At 35.9% G+C, this 19,823-nt stretch overlaps 1 protein-coding gene across 2 annotated transcripts in view; it reads right to left on the bottom strand.

Annotated features, from left to right (window-relative positions):
• Positions 1-19,823, bottom strand: part of Naaladl2 (N-acetylated alpha-linked acidic dipeptidase like 2) — a 1,054,557-nt gene that overhangs the window by 265,138 nt on the left and 769,596 nt on the right. For both annotated transcript variants that reach the window (XM_075950779.1, XM_075950778.1), the window contains one exon: positions 14,366-14,509. In XM_075950779.1, coding sequence (XP_075806894.1) covers positions 14,366-14,509 — 144 coding nt within the window. The remainder of the gene's footprint in view (positions 1-14,365; positions 14,510-19,823) is intronic.

Here is a 19,823-nt window from a genome sequence, read left to right on the forward strand (position 1 = left end):
CATAAAAAAAAGGTCAAAATTTAGAACACTTCCCTATAACCCCAGCAGGACAAACACTGAGAAAAACAATAAATGGGGCCTCCTGAAACTGAAAAGCTTCTGTAGAGCAAAGGACATGGTCAACAAGACAAAACAATAGCCTACAGAAGGGGAAAAGATCTTCACTAACCCCACAACAGACAGAGGTCTGATCTCCAAAATGTACACAGAACTAAAGAAATTTGTCACAAAATGTACACATAATCCAATAAAAATATGGAGTATTATTTTTATTTAATACTAAAGCCTATTTCCATATGATGCCATCTATTTTCATAGGTTTTATAATAAGCCCTACTAATTTCTCTACTTTTTTAAAAAAATTTATTTGCATTAATGTTTTGCTTACATGTGTTTCTGTGTTCCATTTGTGTGTCATCAAAAGAGGACATTAAATCCCTAGGGACAGGAGTTAGTGATTTGGGGATTGTTGTTTTGCTTGGTTTAGCTTAGAAAGCATTTCCTTGGGGCTAGCAAACTGGCCCAGCAGGCAAAGCAGTTTCTTCCTAAACTGATGTTCTCAGTTCTATAACCTGGGACTCACATGGTTTAAGGAGAGAAATGAGTTCAAGAGGCTATCCTATGGCCTTCATGCATGTAACATGACTCTTATGTGCCACTACCAATAAAAAATAAGGGCAATAAAAATTTTCATTAAAGGTTTAAAAACTTTTTTATTCTAATTATAAGTAATTCACATAGTCTTCAAACACTTGGAACAATGAAATTGGATTTTTTTTCAGGTTGATATCTTTGATCCTGGTCTGAGACTGTGGAAAACAAATTGTCATTATTTAATTTATGGTATAGTTTGTCTTATTACAGCTGTTATTCTACAGAATTTTAATACATATGCATTTATTTATGGCCTTACAGTTGTGTTTTAGTGTCATATAAATTTTAATCCTAAAGTTTTAAGCTTCAAGATTTTCTATTTTTGTTTTTCCATTAAGATTGCATAGTAGCCCTAGTCCTGTCTGAGGGAATGATACCCACTCTTTAGTACAGAAACATGGTACACTTCCTAGCTGATTTCACTTGCCTATGTCTATCAACAAAGTTTTATATTTCTTCCTCAACAGTTTTATACAACTATTATTGAATTTATATTATTATTTTATATCTATTTTTTCTAATAATTTATATTGCATACAAGAATGCCATTTATTTTTATACTTTTGATTTATAATAAATTTTCATGCTAATCTTCAAAATGTCACAGTTAATTTATCCGTAGGGTTCTTTTTATCCACAAATTTAATTGGTTCTTTGTGAATTTCACAATATGCACTCTAATATAACTCATTTCCAAGTCCTGTGTCTGTTTTCTGCCTTTACAGCATTTACCCCCTTCAAAGAAATAAATATAAAAAATGACTTCACTCCTCCATCTTTCCCTCTTCTCCATCCCATATTCTAATGTAGTAGCTTTGGGATATTCAGTGTGTCATGCATATACTATTTTGCTCAAACAACTTTCCTTACAAATGTTTATTGCAATGATCATTGGTTCTGGTTCACGGCCTCTCTCTGGCTTCTGCTACACTGGACCCTCAGTGAGACTCTTCTTGGCTGTTCTGCTACTGCCCCAAGTAGTCAAGATCCTGTGACTATGGTTCTGCCAGACCAGTCTCTTCATGCACTCCAGCAGTCATAGATGGGTTAGATGTTGTGATGGGCCAACTCGAAGCCCTGGTTATGGACCTGGATAGTAGCTGTGCTGGTAAGGACAGCCTCCCTCCACCCCCTCCAAAAGCAGAGCCAGTTCTCCCTTGCCCTTGCCTCTGGTACCAACTCTCCCATGAGGGTTGGAACCAGCACTCCCAGGGCCAGTGAGGGCAGCGCCCTCTCTGCAAGACTCTTACACATTAACACGGCCTCAGGTAGCAGTCCAGACCACAGGCATGCTCGTGGTTCTTGGTGGTAACACAGGCCACCGACATCATCCTCAGCACAGATGCAGTAGGACCATGGACCCAGACCTGCTCTTTGAGAGCAGCACTGGCCTTGGCATCACCATGGACTCTGGCGGCAGTAAATGCCTGTCACATCAGTCTGTGTCTCCCCTGTTGACACATCTCCAGTTCTGCCTCTCTTTACAGCATCTAAACTGCTCTTTTTCTCTGTCTCTCACATCTCCACACAACATTCTTGCTTTTTGTAGTGACATCCATTCTGCCTGGTCCACACATCACCATGACAAACTGGGCCCATGGCCTCTCATTTACTTGGGTTCTTAATAAAGACAACTCCTTTTCACTTTTTTATGTGTGTATGTATGAGTGTTTGTTTGTGTACATGTATGTGCACACCTGTGTGTGTGCACATGTGCAAAGCAGAGGTGATACATGATATCATGCTCTATTGTTCTCCTATTTATTGATTTTCATGTGCATGAGTCTGAGGCATGAGTGTGTGTGTGTCTGTATGTGCTTGCATCTTTTTTTTCTGTCAGTCTATGCATGTGAACATACTTATGTGTGCCTGAATGTGGAGGCCTGATGTTGATATCAGGAATCTTTCTTGATCCTTGTGTACCTTATTCATTTAGGAAAGTTTTCTCAAAGGAGTGTGTAGCTCCATTATATGGTTTGTTTCACCAGCTAGTTTGCTCTATGCATGCAAAAACCAGGCATTTTTAGTAAGTTGATATGCCCAATCTGCTCTTATTTGGCTTCTGAGAATAAAAACTCCATTCCTCACACTTACATGGCAAGTGTTTGGTCACTGAGCTATCTCTCCAGTCCTCCTTTCATTGCTGAGCCACCTTCCCATCCTCCCTTTAATTTCAGACAAGGTCTTTCACTAAACTCCAACTCATCAACTAGCTAGAGAAGCTGGCAAACAAGACCAAGTGGTCTCCCTACTGTTGCCTCCCAAGGCTGAGTTCACAGATATCCCTATTGAGTCATTTACCTAACACTGCTTCCTGCTAGCAACTTATCATTTTGTCCTGGAGCCCAGACATAGAAAGCAGGCAAAAACTGTCTTCTTTGAGCTTTATCTTTTATTATTAACTTAAGCAGAATATTTTTAACATTTTATATTTTAAAACATTCTTGACATATGTTTCTGGGAAATTCCTTTTATCAAATTAAGAAATTCATTGTTAGTCTTATTTTGCTAAGAGGTTTTCCCATAAGCAGATGTTGAGTCATCTATAGAGACAGCTGGAAGCTTTCCCTTCACAGTGTTTACATATATGTGCATTTCTGGAATGAACTGAACTGTCCAGACATGCCCAATGCTTAATGATATTTCCACACACAAAACATACATATACATGTGTAAACAAATATTTCATAACTTTATATCTCCTCTGTTCTAGATTAATTTTGTTATGTGGACTATACTAACTCCCACATATTTTAGGGGCTTTTCTTTCTCTTACAGTTCCTGTAAGATTATGAAAAATGCGTAATATCACTTGCACAAAAGGTAGGATTCAAATATAAAATATTTTCTTTATCTTTCTTACTATTATATCTAATACAGATTGACTCCTCTAATTTTATCTGAATATAATGTTTTTATTAACATAATTCCCCCATCTAAATGCTTTGCTCACTATTTTTTAAATCTTTATATATGAACAAAGGGTAAAGATTTTCTATATAGTTGTAATATGTTAATGTTTATATATACAATCTAAGTATTTTGAAGATACTTCTTGATTTCATTCTATTAAAACCTTAAATTACACATTTTTGACTGTTCAAAATATCCTTGTGATTATTTGTGAATATTCCTTTTCTTAAAGAGGTAAAAAAATATCACTTTTACAAATGAAATTTAGGAAGGTTGTTTCTATAAGCCAGTTAAAGATAGTGCATTCAAATAAAAATGATATTTGAGATGCAAAAATACTAAAAGAAACCTTTTTTCTGAGTACATATGACATATACATTTACATTATTTTGAATTATTTTAATAGTCACTATTGTGTTGATATCCATATCTAACATAATGATGGGTGTCAGATAAAATCTATATACCACTCATACTTCGGTATTTGTTCAGTGACCTTTAGCTTATTATAGGTGATAGAGAATAAAAATTTGTAGAAACATTCAGTATAAATCAACGCATACACTATTAATATTAATATGGCTTTAGCCTTCTATATACATTACCATTGTTAAATTTGAAATTTGAGCTATTTTCTCACTGATGATATGATAATATAATAATTGCATATATTCTATTATTGTTTAATAATTATAAGTAATATAATATAAAGGCCTTTATGGCAGATCTTTACTGGATGAATTATCTCTCCATTCTCCAAAATGTTGTACATTTCCATTGACTGGTAGAGATAGATATATGACTGGTAGAAAGAGTAGATAATTAGATAACATGAATCAAATTATCAGATACATCTGTGTATTGATTTATTTTATATATCTGGGTTGAAATATAGTAAAAATAACTATTCTAAGCTTTATTTTCTGAATGGTATTTGGAAGACTTTTTCTAAAGCCACAAACATTGTCAACCTGCAGGTCATACTTTTTAGAAAACAGTCTCTGGTCTCAAAGAAATTATGTTTTTGGTTCGTTCTTCTTTTATTTTAAAAGAAAGTTCTTTAAGAAAAGCTGGAGAATCACAAGATAATTTTGAAAATCCTATAGTACTAGAAACTAAGAAAATGTTCAAAGAAAAGAAAATGATTATTGGGAGAGAACAGAATCCAGACTGAGGTTGCATTGTAGGTTGCATTGTTGGACAATGTTTAATAACTGTAGTTTCAAGAAAAAAATGTATTTACTCAGTAGATTTTATAGAAGAAAATATGAAATTGGAAGGGAAAATTCATGTCAGTTTCAACTCAATTCTTATTTAACAAACCAGTAATTGTTAGATAACCAAGACCATTAAACTTGTAGTAAGTACTAGATAGTACCACAGAGTGCAGACTAATTTTGTTAATATGACTGCTACCACAATTATAGAGCTTTTATGCTCTTCTCTTTTAGAACATCTACTGAAGTATTCTTTGAAATCTCTAAATTTTCTTTGGAAAAGGTAATGTATCAGAACAGAAGCTAAAATAAATCTACCGAAAGCTGTGTGATTGGTCCATGGGTTCACTTAAACTGTGTCTCTGAACTTGTGTATGATTGCAAACTTCTGTAATAAACTTCATAAGCCATCCAGAGAAAAGGTAGTAGTATATTATAGCTTATTGAATTAGTTAGGAAAATGTAGAATTGGGTCTCACAATCCAACAATGGTATCAGAAATTGAATCAGAGCCCCGACAACAGTGAAGACTAACTGGTAGAAGCAGAAAGAAGGAAGGCAGAATGGATATATCAGTTCAGACTTGATCTGAAAAAGGTAAGTTGAAAAAGGTGACTTTAATGAAGAAAACAATGTAAGCACGCTGTCCAAAATGGGTCCGGTGGTAGAACAAAAATGGTACCGTGTATCATCTGGAAGATGCAATGGGAAAAGCACACCATTACTATTGTCAGAATTCCGATGCTGAAAGTACTAATTGGAAAGAACAGGAGACAGGAAAAAGGAGAGCTTTGTGTGACCTTGATTTGAGCTTTCTGCAACTGGGACTTTATTGAAATGATTGACTCAGTTGAACTGTGCCGGTGGAGTGTGTGGCAAAAGGATGCTAGTGGTTATAATGGATGTATTATTTATTCTGCGAGAGTTCAGATATGGATAGCTACTCTGTAGTTTTTTTGCTTTTAAATAACTAAGAGAAAATACTTTTGATATACTTTCAAACTTTCATTAATATTAATTTTATTTGAAAATGATAAAAATAGCTTGAAATTTGAAATGAAGAAATTTTTGAGAGCACTCAGCAGCAATTTATTATTTAAATATATAGTGCATACACACATGTGGATGTCCCTACATTTCCAACTCATTTTACCAAATGGTTTCTGTTTTACATGTTGCTAAAGGACAGTTTTAAAATATGACATCTGCAGTTTGAAGGATTTCAACAGGAGAAAGTTTGACTCACTCAGTTTTTGCATTCACATACAGTGAGTGGCATCAGGGTCAGGAGACAGAGACTGCCTCTCACTACTCCTGAATTTCTTCAGGCTCAGAGAAATAATTCCTACAGGTGTATGTATGTCTACAGGTATGTTCCAGAGACAACAACCTGTTGCATTCCTGCCGGTGTTAAGATTAACTGATTCTTATTCTCTGTCTTAGAAGACTAACAAGTTTTTATTCATGGTAAAACCAACCTTAGTAAATATTTCAGAAATACCTGGAAGCTATCTACAGAAATTGAGAGAAAAAGATTACTTCCAGCTTTGTGTTCCAATCATAATAATTAAACTTCTCTTGTTTCCCTAGACACTGTTCTTGCTAGGGTTTCTAATTTTAATAGAAATCTTGTCTATTCTCTATGCCTGAGAATTTTTGTATGTGAGTTTAAAGTACAATTAGTTCTACTAATGGCACTTTAGTGTGTGTGTTTTCAATTTTTCTACATTCCATGGGGATTAAAGGCTATTATAAACTCACATTTTCAATAATTGGTGTTCTGTAATCCTTTAACATCTTTTTAAAATGTCAACTATTCACACAAACATCCTTAAAATAAAGCTGCTGTATCCTATGGCAGTGCAGCTAATATATTTTTAAAAAGGAAAGCTTTTCACCCTATCTCCAGTATACATACACACATTCACATATACATTGACACAGATGGAGGTGTATGTATTTGAAAAATATACATTTTTCCTTTTGCAGAAGTAAAGAGATATTTTGATGAATATGACTATTAGAAAAAGAAGCAAAACTTTTTCTGTAAGAGTGAAATTTGATAAAATTGATTAATTTTCCACATCATTCTACCAAACCTCTACAAGCCACAAATCATAGGATCAATGAGAAAACTAATCTTCTGGAAAATTGCCTCATCTACACAGGTCCCATTTGTCTATCAAATCCACTGTTGACTCCTTGACCATGCGAGTACTCCAGGAGAATGCCTGCTATGGACCACATCATTCTGCACCCATAATTGCAGGATTCAGGTAGTGTATATCCAATGGAAGGCTTCAACATTGATCAGTAGGCTGTGGGTGTGAAGGATTAGAGGGTTAATTTTCTATTGCCCTTCTCACCTGGTTACTCCCTGGCAAAGACACCTTGCTTAACCAAAAGTAACAGCTTCAGGGTCTTGCTATTCCCTGTGACGATCCTCACATTTCTTTCATGAATTTAGATATAGTAGTAGTTACTAGCCCAGGTTAAGTGGTAGCAGCACTGATGTATCTATTCTGTTCAGCTTTGTACTACATCTTGTATATGGTCCGTTGGCTCAATGGTCATGTAGTGCACACTTTAAGTATTTTGTTTACTTTTAATGCCACCTTATATTTTACATCAATCAATCTTTGTATAAACACCAACTTGTGTTTTTATTGCTAAGACATGAACACACAGAGAGTAGATTTTCTTTACAGGTAATATGGTAGCCTGGGATACTAGACTATATTTTACAAGTAAAAATAATTTACAATAATAAATTTCATTAAAAGTATTGAGAAATGTCAAACATTAAGGCAAAATTAGGTCAAAATTTAAGTTAAAATGTGAACACACATAAATTATATAATCGATCTGTCTAGAAGTTCAGAGAATTTGATGAATCTGAGACACTGTTTTTGGACAACCCTAAGAAGTACAAGGGTGTGAGCAAGTTCTGAACCCTGCAGGCAGGACATCATAAAGACTGATATTCTAATGTCATCAGGTGTCCTCCACCTCATTTTAATTTGCTGGTTTTGAGTGCACTGATTTTGAAACCTCTTACTTGTTGGTGAGCTGCAAGTATGTTATGCAAAAGGATGATTAATGAAGTTAAGAAATGGTCTCCTTTCCCTCAATAAAGGGCTCATTTTGATGAAAGAAAATAATGACTCTTCCTCTAGGAAGCAGGCATTATAGAGGCTGCATGTTTGGACTCAGGAGATGACAAACAGTCAGTTCTCATGAAGTAATAAAGTAGTGAAGGATTCTTAGGCAGAAATTATTACAGTAACTCCAAAAGAACATAATGAGTTCAAGTTCTAATACAATAATAAGTTACCTAACCACAAAAATAAAAAAATGTGGTATAGATAGAAATGCCAAATTAAGCTCAGAAAAGCAAAGACACAGAAATTAAAATAATTGTTTTGAATCAAATGCTCCAATTTGTATAAAACACTGCATTTGAAATGCATGATATTTGTTCTACTGAGACATATGGAAATAGAGATTAAGACTTAGAAAAATTAAAAGCAAAACATTACCAAAATAGCAAAAATAAATAAAGCAATGAAAAACATCTTAGTGTAAGTAATTATCAGTCTAAACACAATGAAGGCACGTGTTGCTAGAAAGAACTTTGTTTTGTTCTTTGAATGGCTCTACTAATCAGTAACAAGTGTTCAGAACAAAAGCACACAAGAAGTGAATGCAAAACATTTAAGATAAAAAGTTGACACATCAAGATGGACAAATAACATTCACACTGGGTGATTTTTTTTAAAGATTAACAAGATATAGAATATTTGAATAACATAGAAGGGAAATTTATATCTAATTAAATATGTTAACACTACCTTTAAACTCTGTGTTTCACATTCATTTCAGATACCTGTAGAGCATATATCAGATTCTGTCCTACAGGGGAAACCTCAAAGAGTTGAAATATAGAAACAAGGAATAACCAGTGTTTTCTAATGAACGTTAAATCATTCATCCTGGTCAGAGAGATTTCATATCTTAGTGTCTAGCAGCATACAAGCACTGAAGCCTAAGAGAGGGAGTAAGTGAGATCACTTTAACCTGAGAGGAGCCTCAATAACTTGTGAGGGATGGTCAGTGTTGGCATAGAGACTTACAGATAAGAAGCTCTGGGGCTTCACAAATTAGACATGCAAGCATGTTTATACAATATTTACTTGAACAGCTGTGTAAAGACAATAACAGAGAATGCTGTGAAATAGCAGGATGTAAAAACAGAAAGAGCAAGGTATTTCCAATAGGTTGTAACTTTGTAAATTACAACATCTGTCCATTGTGAAAAACAGATCATCAAAATAGATGACATACATTGCATTGGATTTTATTACATGTATAAACTTTAAAGATTAGTTGGAGCTTCTGTAATCTATCAAGAGTAGACAAATGTTTAAATGTTTAAAAGCAATAAGATAAGAATGTAAGAAAGCTACAAAAATGACAAAATAACACTGAGATATTGGGTAGTATAGGTGAAAATGATCTTACTTGAAAGTGGGCATCTCAGATTGCCTTCAGTGTTTAACAAACAAAAATTTATGCTGAATCATTTCTAAGAGTTAACTGATGAAACAGAACGCTGGAAACTTGAGAAGTTCAAGGCGAATGACAGTTCTGTCACCCTGGGTAAGCCCTACCTTCACTCCCCAGGAAACAGGTCTGAGTCTACTGTCTGTGGACTTTGGACAATAGGTCTCACACCTGTGTTCTGTATTTCAGATCCTTCATGAACAGTCCTTCAAAGTGAATTCTGAAACTCCTTTTCCTTTTATGCCAGGACTTCAGACTGGTAACTCACGAATGCTGCTCTTTAGTTCCACAACTTCCTCTGTTCTTAGCTTCCAGCCCAGACCCCTAGGTGCACTGTGCAATTGGTTGCTGGAATTTAGAGAACTGGGTGTCACTGCTAAGGGGTACAGCAGCAACTGCTAACATGCAGCCTTTATTGCTGGTTATTTTTCTTTACTAATGTGATCTAGCTCATTGATTTTATTCAAATGTATTCCATATAGACCTGTGTACACAGCACATTGATATTACCCATATGCATGAGTTGTGTATACAAGAATATTGATTTTACCCGAATGTATGCTGCATAAAGTTGTGTACACAAGCACATTGATTTTACTCATATGCATGACATATACCATTGTGTACATAGGAACATTGATTTTACCCATATGGATGACATATTGAGTTGAATACACAAGCACATTGATTTTATCCATATGTTTTGCTGTATAGAGTTGTGTACACAAACTAAAATTATGCCCATGTTTTTTAGGGCTATTTTCTTTTTCACTGATGACTAGATGTCCATAACCTAAGACCTGGATGAGAGTTCCCTATGATCTGTGAGTGTCTCTACTCTGTGATGCTTTAGGAAGACAATAGAACTTGCAGGAAGTAGACCTAGTGGCAACAAGGTTGATAGCTAGAGACACACCTCAGGAAGAGAAAGAGCCACCTCCTATGTTTCTCCTCATTCTGCTTTAATTAGCCACTGTCTCTGATAGATTCCTCAATGATTTGTCACCTCAGACCACATAACAAGGCAAACTGACCACAAACTAACCCCTATCACTGTTAGACAAAATCAAACAATACTCCTTCATCTCAAATATTTCTGTTTCAGTGTTGGAAAAGAGACTAGCACACCAACCCTCATGCAAAACACAGTTTTTCTTCTTAAAAAGAATAACCTACATATTTTTTTCCTTTGTAAGGTCAAAAAGTTTAATGACTTTTATTGTTAGTATTATTTGGAGGCCATGTCAATCTATCAGCTATCTAATAATATGGTATCTCAGAACATGTTTTCTCACAGGATGGATAGATGATAGCCAACAAATTTTAATGAAAGGTTCCTCTAGATTTTCCTCCCAGGGAGCATCCTTGAGGCTAATACTATTAGACAGTTTCATTAGCTTCAGATGTAGCAAAATTATATTTGTGGATCCAAGTAAACGAACATTTCTTGTTAATAACTATGTTTTGAATAGTTAAAATGAGCTATTTAATGACAACTTTTGCATAATCACCATTTGTAACATTAATACATTTAAATATATAGTGAAATATCTTCTAAAGAAATGTAAATGAATTCTTTCAAGTGGATAATAACAAATTCAAAAGATAACTATTTACAACAATTTGAAACTTGTAAAAAAGCCTAAATGATATTATGAGTTAAGTGTTGCTTTATTATTCTAATGGAGCTAACTTTCACCAGAGAATGTGTCAAATTAAGAATAAGGGAATCAGAGCTACATTACTAGTTTTCCTCTTTCTATTTAAACAGATAAGCTTGTGTTTTACACCGTTCACTTTTGCACAAAACTTGTCTTCCTTGGTAAGTTTGATACAGCATAAAATTAAAAAATCATTTTCCCTTTAAATATTAAATGAATCAAGTTTATCAAATTTCCTCCTTTAACCCTGATATATGTATATTTTCCACTTAAGTTACATTAACCTATAGTTTGTCACTTTAGTATTTTCAATGTATTCCTGAACCTTAAACATGAAGTCGAATTAATATTTGACACCAACATTTCTAGTCCTGGCTAGAGCATCAATTAAAATGATTGAGAACATACTAAATTAGCAGAGAGGCTCTCAAAAGAGAGACCAAAACCAACAAATCCAGGGCATCCAATGATTTAATCAGTCCAATCTGTTTCTGTTCAGTCAAATGTGGTTCTTTTGGCTCAATGGCTTGCTTCTTTAAAGAGCCTCCACAAAATGCCCTCGTCTCTTCCTTACATATCCTAAACCTATTTCATGTGCTGACATTTCATTTCTTTCCTCACCTTTTATTATTTGAATCACTTAGATAGCTTTTGGTATAAATAACTGAAAAACAAACACAAATTTATTACATTCCAAAGAAAATATATTGTTTTCCCTTTATGGCCAACTCAATGAATTTCACTTCACCTGTGACTGCTTCACTTAGTGGTTAATAATCCGTCTGCCACCTCTAGCATTTACACTTAACCCCCATCTCTGTCTCCATCTCTCCCCTTCTCCCTTACTCAGCTAAATCTACTCACCACTGGCTCAATTAGCTACCACTATAAACTATCATGGTCCCAGCAATGAAGCAGAGTCCAAAGCTACCTGTTTTTAAATTTTCTTCTAGTGATGAAATGGGTCATTGCTCAAAGAAAGTTCAGAAAATGAATCTTGGTTTTGCTGTATGTAGATAGGCTTTATGAGATGGAATATACCAACAGGTTTGAAAGAGTCAGGCCAATCTATAGAGTTTAGAGAACCGTCAGATCTACTTACATTGTTGTAAAATGTTGATAAATGTGATAAAAAGGGTAAAAGTGTTCATAAAGCACTTGTAATGGAGAAATTTCGCTACATTCCTTAGATTTTAGAGAATACTGATCCATTGCAATAACAAGTTAAAAAATAAATAATTACTTGATGTGTACATACATTTACCTATTTCTCAATCTTGATGAAATAAAGTTTTCTAACTGTATTTCAAGACTATGCTTAGAAGGCTCAATGAAAGAACAAATTCAACTATAATGGGTTTTACACTATTTTTAATTTATAAACTAGAAGTATCGCTCTTATTCGAAGTAAAGAACCTTTTTGGTATTTTTATGTTGTATCTTTACACATCAGTTGAGCAATTAATGCAATTTTAAGAGTATATAACATACTCAGAAGTTAATTGTCTTTGGTGAGTTATAAATAGCTCTATGCAGAACTTTGATGTGGTTATCCTCCTTTTAAGTTACATTTAAATTAAATCACACAAACTCTCAGTATGCTCGTTTGCTGTCCAAACAATATAAATGTAAGAATCTGTTTACTGGCTGGGTGGTGGTAGTGCACATCTTTAGTCCCAGTTCTCATGAGGCAGAGGCAGGTGGAGCTCTGTGAGTTTTAAGCCAGCCTGGTCTGTAGAGTGATTTCCAGGTCTGGTTCAATAGCTACTGTGAAATTTTGTCTCAAAAAAAAATCTGTTTTCTGAAAAATGAAAACTTCACAAACATCAACTTCTTTTCTAAGTTTAAGTCTATTTTAATTTTTCTAAAAATTTTTATATAACACAGTTCCTTGGCAGATCTTTCATGATGCTTCTTTGACACTGGAAATGTGAAGTTCCAACTCTCAATTTCTACTTTCCTTGCTAGCTCCATACCTGCTGACTGTAACTTCATGTTCGGTTTTAGCTAGAGAGCAACATTTCATGTGAAGACGCTTTACTGCTGAGAAAGCAATTGCCATCATCATTTGATAAGAGGCTCACTAAAACACACAGCAGTTTGTTGTTTACAAAAGAGCTGGGGTAGATATCCATCTTTGATTCTCACAAATGTGTGGCTTTTCTATGTTTCAGTAGACGAAAGTCTGCGGCATTAACTCAGAAGTAAGATGGGTGATTACAACATTATCACAGGAAATATCAGTACTCTAAAAGGTGGATAGTTGCTGAAATGCAGAAAAAGCTCTACTCTTCACTGAATTAACAGATTCAGGGCAGCAGACATGGCTCAGCAGGAGGAAGCTCTGACACCAAGCTGATGAGATTGATGCTAGGACTCATTTTCTAGAAGGAATGACCTGACTCTCAGAGGTTGTCTTCTCATATCCACAGGTATGCTGAGACAAATGCAACCATATGCAGACACACACACACATGCATGCATGTACACATACACACTGAAAAGTTCCTATGTCTCCAGCATCCAGCAAACTTGACTTTGGAAATGTTTTCTTCAATGCATATTTTAATGCTTTTGTTGTTAGGAGAAAAACAGATGTAAACCACTGGCAGTGGATAGAGCCTCAGATCTGGACACACAAAGCCAAAGGACTGGAATCTTAGTTCACAGCAGTTTTAACAACATGTGAAGACTGTCTCTTCCTCAGAACTTAATGCTGAAGCTGAAGGCAGAAAAAAAAAAAGATGCAGCCCATGCTTTCATCCCAACACAGGTAGCATAACTGTTTCAGTTTTATCTTGCAAAGTCCAACAAGTCTGACAAATTTCGCCAACGAACGAAAAACATCTCCTGGGCAATGATGTGTATAGACAGAGGGATTTTTTTAGTCAATTGCAGGAATTAGGCTTTAATGCTCTATACTAAAAGATTTCATACCCCAGATAGCTGCTGCTATTCACTGAATTTTGGCAGGCAGCAGACTGCCAGAGAGCCAGTGCTATCCACTGAACCCTGGCAGGCAGTGAGCCCTCTAGAGCTGAAGCTCTGAAGATGTGCTAAGCAGATTTCCATGTATGCACAAATACTTTATTACTAAAGCTCCTTTTCTTTGGAATAACCCAAACTTCCCTTTTTCTTCTTGCAAAAATATTCCAGCTTCATGAATTTCTTAGATTTTAATTATAAATACCTTTCAAACTCATCCCTACTGAAGCACAGAATGGTACAGATGCCTCTCCTACCAAAAGTCTGCAGTTTTGAAATGAAAAATCATAGACCTTCCAAATTAAGAGATATAAATAATGATGAATGTTCTTAAAGTATTCAGCATATGTAAAGAAGCACAGGTTACCTTACCGTAATATGGAAGCTCCAGAGGGCTGCAGGTATCATTATCCATTCTCAGTTTCGGCAAAGCAATCAGTTTTTTAGCAAAGGACGCTGAGATGGGCTGCACTAACAGGGACGTGAGGTTTGGTCGGCTCTGTCTAAAGCTTCCATCTGTATTCAAAAGAGAAAAAAAAACCCAAATCCTTAGCAAACAGAAATTGAAAACAATCATAGACAAGTTCTTTGTAATCAAGTATGTAAATTTTGAATAGTAAAATATTTATTTGTTCTTTTATTTACTACTCAATTATATTCTGTTTGTTAAAGTGTTTTGAAATACTATAAAATTATGTAATCTGAATAATATTATATACCTTCTTCAAAAACATATACATATACTTACCACCGGTTCTATTGCAATGACTCACCAAGGTAACAAGAAAAGAATGGAACAAAGCAATAGTGGAAAGGGTAGCCAAACTGCCCTTCCATTGGAATCAGATTGATGATACCTCAATTGTCATCATATGGCCTTCATCCAATAACTGATAGAAACAGATGCAGAGATTCACAGCTAAGCGCTAGGCTGAATTTCTGGAATCCAGTCATAGAGAGGGAGAGAGGAGAGAGTCCATGAGCAAAGGGGCCAAGACCACAATGGGGATACCCACAGAAAGAGCTGACTCGAGCTAGTGGAAGCTCATTGACCCCAGATTGACAAGCTCGGGCACCAACAAAGATTGAACTTAAAATTTGTGGAGCCACTAGCAGTGGAAACCATATTTATCCCTACTGCATGAATCAACTCTTTGGAGCTTATTGCCTATGGAGGGATACCTTGTTCAGCCTTTATACAGGGTGGAGAGCAGCGTGAGCCTTGGTGCTGCCTCAAGTGATATGATAGACTTGGTTAACCCCTCATGGGAGACCTCACATCTAAGGAGTGGATGTGGGTGGGGTGGAGAGAAGATGGAGAGAATGAGAGGACAGAAGGAAGAGGGAACTGAAATTGGCATATAAAATAAATTTTAAAAAAAGAATGGAGACACAGAAATACATGGGAACCAAGACAGCAGAGGGCAGCTGGACTGTAGGAGCTGAAACAGTTAATTAGCAGCTAACACAGTGAATGGACCCCAGTGACTGGAACTAATGTTGTGATGAGGAAACTAAGAAAGAATGTGGCTTGTAGAACAGAATTCCAAAGGCCCAGGCACTAGCAGATCCTTCTGCTTTTGACAGGATGAAAAAGGGGGATCCTATGAAGCATGGTATGAAGAAGGCCTCTTGTACATATAGACAATGTGGATGCCTGGCCCTTCATCATGCCAGTGGGAAGTAGAAACAGAAGAGGGAGGATTCAGATAATGAAGAAGTTGCCATTCTTAAACAGGATACTGTTGGAACGTCTGAAAATTTACATGGCCAACTCTGCCCAATGCCTTCAGGAAATAGAGCTTTTGCTAGTAGAAGATATGAGCAGACTGGTGAAAATCTAAAACTAATGAAAATCAGAAGGCCGCTGATTAAAACAACTTGTCCAAGTACTGCCACACCTAAGTTAGAGGTCATTGAATATTACCTACATTCAAAATTAAATTCAACTTATTTTATCCAATTCATGAGAATGAACTCTCAGGCAAAGGCATCTTCAGAGAAGAGGAAAGCTGTGGGCAGAGTTCAAGAGGTTGTGGAAATAAATGCAGAGGTGATGTGGGATTCCCCTCTGTATGCTGTGAATATGATTGGTTAATAAAGAAACTGTTTTGAGCCAGTGATAATGAGCCAGAACAGAGCTGGGCAGGGAAGACTAAGCTATATACAGGGAGAAAGAAGGGTGGAGTCAGAGAGAAGCCATGTAGCCCTGTTGGAGCCAGACAGAACTTTACCTGGTAAGCTACTGCCACGTGTTGATACACAGATTAATATAGATGAGTTAAATTAATATGTAAGAGTGATCCAATAAGAAGCTAGAGCTAATGGTCCAAGCAGTGATTTAATTAGTACAGTTTCTGTGTGATTATTTTTGGAGCTGAGTGGCAGGGAACCAACAAGCAGCTCTCTCCTCCTATAGGGATGCATGGCTGATGTGAGCTAATGAGTTCAGGGAATATATAGAGTAATATTAGAGTTAGGATTTAAATATTTCCCAGACATACAGGAGAGTAGGTATTATCCGAAGACAATGATTAGCTTTAACAGGATGTGTAAAAATGAGATGCAATAGTACAGTATGACTAGAAGTGGTATAGTCATAATTAATATAATCATAAAATTGTATTTCAAGAGAATGGAGATAATGAAGAAACATGGAATGGTATGCTTGAGACAGAAAGATAAATCCTGATGATGCAGAATGACAAGTCAATCAAAATAATAAGTAAACCTGAAATGTAGTTCTGGGAAGATGGTTCAGAAGGTATTGGTTAACTTCCATCAGCCATTTCTGCAGCTCTGACTTTGTTAATTCAGTGATGATTAGCCTTGCAAGTTCAAGAACCCGAGTTTGTTCCCCAAAGTCCTCATGTAAAAGAGGGGTGGGGGTATGCTGGTGTTGTAGCATACATTTAGAGCCACTGCAGATTCAGAAGAATTCCTCTAGGCAGCTTAGTCTAATTTACAAGTTCCAGGCCTCCCATGAGAGACCCCATCTCTTAAAAACAAGGCAATTGCCTAAGAAGCAACATTCAAGGTTGTCATTGAGCTTCCATACATACATGCACATGTACAAGCTCACCTCACATACACGTGTACCTATACATGCACACACACGTTGACTAATAAGTTATGTATCTCAAACACGTGTGGAGGAATAAGAATAAAACTATAAACATGTGTTGCAAGAAACGATGCTGAAGCCAATTAATTGTGCACTTGAGATAAATTAAGAGAAGGAGACATAAGAATGGGTGGAACAAGATAATTTTAGGAAGTAAATTCTCTTGGAATTATTTGGTTAAGTAATGAACTACATTTATCTATAATTTTAATAAAATGCAACTCAAACAAAACTGATAAGATAAAATATAACAACCATGCACACCATATTCAGAGAATAGTGGAGGAGACGACAAAGCAAATATGCTCAAGTAAAAACCAAACACTTAGGAAAGCTCTGTTACTGACACAGAAAAGGAAATCCACTGTGAAGCCTGACAGCTAAATTTTAGAATGTGGTACTATATACAGAACTTTTATTATGAAAATAATTTCTGGAGGTTTACTTGGAGTCAAATTTGATCTGTCTGCAAGGGGTGAAGATCTCCCTGATCTTGGTAACCAGGTTCCAGGAGGCAGATTATACATGAGTAAATGTTTGTGAGTGACTCTTTAAATTTATCATGTGGAAACTGCCGTGTGTACTTCTTCAGCCAATAGCCTTTAAGACAGCAGCCCACTTGGTGTGGTCTCTTATAAATGCAGACATAAAGCTTGCATGTTCTCTCTGGGCTGCTAGATTCGGTTTCTGTTTCCTGTTCATGTAGGACTGTGATATGTGAGTCAACCCCTAAATAAAGAACATTTTATTATACACAGCTCTAAACTAGTGTTGGATTACTTTAGAGCGTCCATCTTCAGAAAACCACAAGACAAAGAAAAATGATATTTTGCTTAAGGTGATGGCTGTCATAGAAGCTGTGGATTCAAGAAAATAGTAATAAAGATTTAAACTGAGATCAGATTTTCTGGAGAAGCACAAAGCTAGTCTTGGGTCTCTGTTTTTTTATGTCCATGTGTAACAGTGAATTTTGCCACAGTATACTTCATTGCTCCTTGACTGTTTTATGTCAAAGACCATGACAAATTGTCTAATTTGCAAATCCTGGAGCAAAGTGACAATGTAGAGTTGCTAGTTGGAAAAACAGGAGAGATTTGATAAGGCAATAGCATAGTATAAATCAAGTGTGAGACATTTCAGAAAGGACACTGAGACTGCATAGGTCATATGCTCATAAGCCAGGACATGCACGGTTCACAGACATGATGTTAGAAACTATGTAGCCTCTTGAGTCAATGTGACAGTGATATGCAGGTTTCAGGAAGTTGCTTTAGTCAATACTGACCAGTCCTCTTCTACTCCATCCTGTACCTTGGCAAAAATAATTCATGCCGCCAAACACAGACAACACCAGAGTGGCAAGTTGGGAAGTTTTGAAATAGCTCTTTGAGAAACACAAATGAATCAACAACTGTTTTAAAAATATTCTATATTGCTAATTCTCAGAGTCCCCATGAATGGAGCAGGGGCACAAAGAAAAAAAAGCTTGTATGTCTCCACTGTTACTTTGATCCTGCTTTATTACTAACAAGCTATCCTCCCCAGCAGACACACTAAATATATTTCCAAAGCTCATTTGCTCCCATTAACTCCCTGATATTTTCTGTTCTAAAGTAATCATTGGTAGATTAAAGCATTTCAATAAATAAATCAGATTTAAACACATTTATCAGCTAATAAAAAGTCAATACTTAACTTCTATTTTCCTCCGAGATGCTCATGAAACAATGGATTTAAAAGTTAAATACGAGTGAACCTTAAATTCAAACTGAGCATTCCTAAGTCTTTGATGGTTTTTGTGCTGCATGACTAATAAATTTGAATTAGTTTTGAAATATCCAAGTAATTGGTTCATTAATTTTTCACTTTCAGCTTAATGGAAATATGACAAACAGTTCATTCCTCAGATAATAAAAGCAGAATTTTGCAGGACACTAATTTTAAATTATACTCACAAACTATTTTTTTTTTTTTGGTTTTTTGAGACAGGGTTTCTCTGTAGCTTTGGTGCCTGTCCCGGAACTAGCTCTTGTAGACCAGGCTGGCCTCGAACTCCCAGAGATCCGCCTGCCTCTGCCTCCCGAGTGCTGGGATTAAAGGCGTGCGCCACCACTGCCCGGCTACAAACTATGTTTTAAAAATCTGTTTTATTAAAAAACTAGAATTTTATTTTCTTATATATTAAGAATTTTTGAATAAAACTAAATGTGTGTACCAGTTCATTTACTTGCATTTTAAAGCACATTTATGAACTATAAGAATACCTTATGAGTGATACAAAATTCAGTGTGTTATATGCCCAGATACAATGGGCATTAAGTGAGAAATTCCACAGTGCCGAGTACTGCTTTGTGGAATCTGCTTCTGTGTCCTCAATTACCACTGCCATCAGCCTCAGTACAGCTGATGGTTAACTGCCTTTACTTTGTGTTTATGTTGTAATCTTAAGAGGAAGGGAAATGGATCCCTTTTATTAGTAATTCCACCTGTGACAGATGCCACATGCATGTAATATGAGACTTTGCGTAGACAAGACTGTTTCACCCTGTCTTGACTCATTAGTTGGAATGCAGCAAATAAACAATTTCACTATGATAATATCATCATTCTGGAGCTAGCAAGATGGTTCAGTGGTTAGTAGCCCTCTCTGCAGGACTCACATGGAACAGCTCACAACCACCAGTAAGGAGTTCTTAGAGAAGCTAA

Source organism: Microtus pennsylvanicus, chromosome 16 (genome assembly GCF_037038515.1).
Source record: "Microtus pennsylvanicus isolate mMicPen1 chromosome 16, mMicPen1.hap1, whole genome shotgun sequence".
In the NCBI taxonomy this organism is placed as follows: domain Eukaryota; kingdom Metazoa; phylum Chordata; class Mammalia; order Rodentia; family Cricetidae; genus Microtus; species Microtus pennsylvanicus.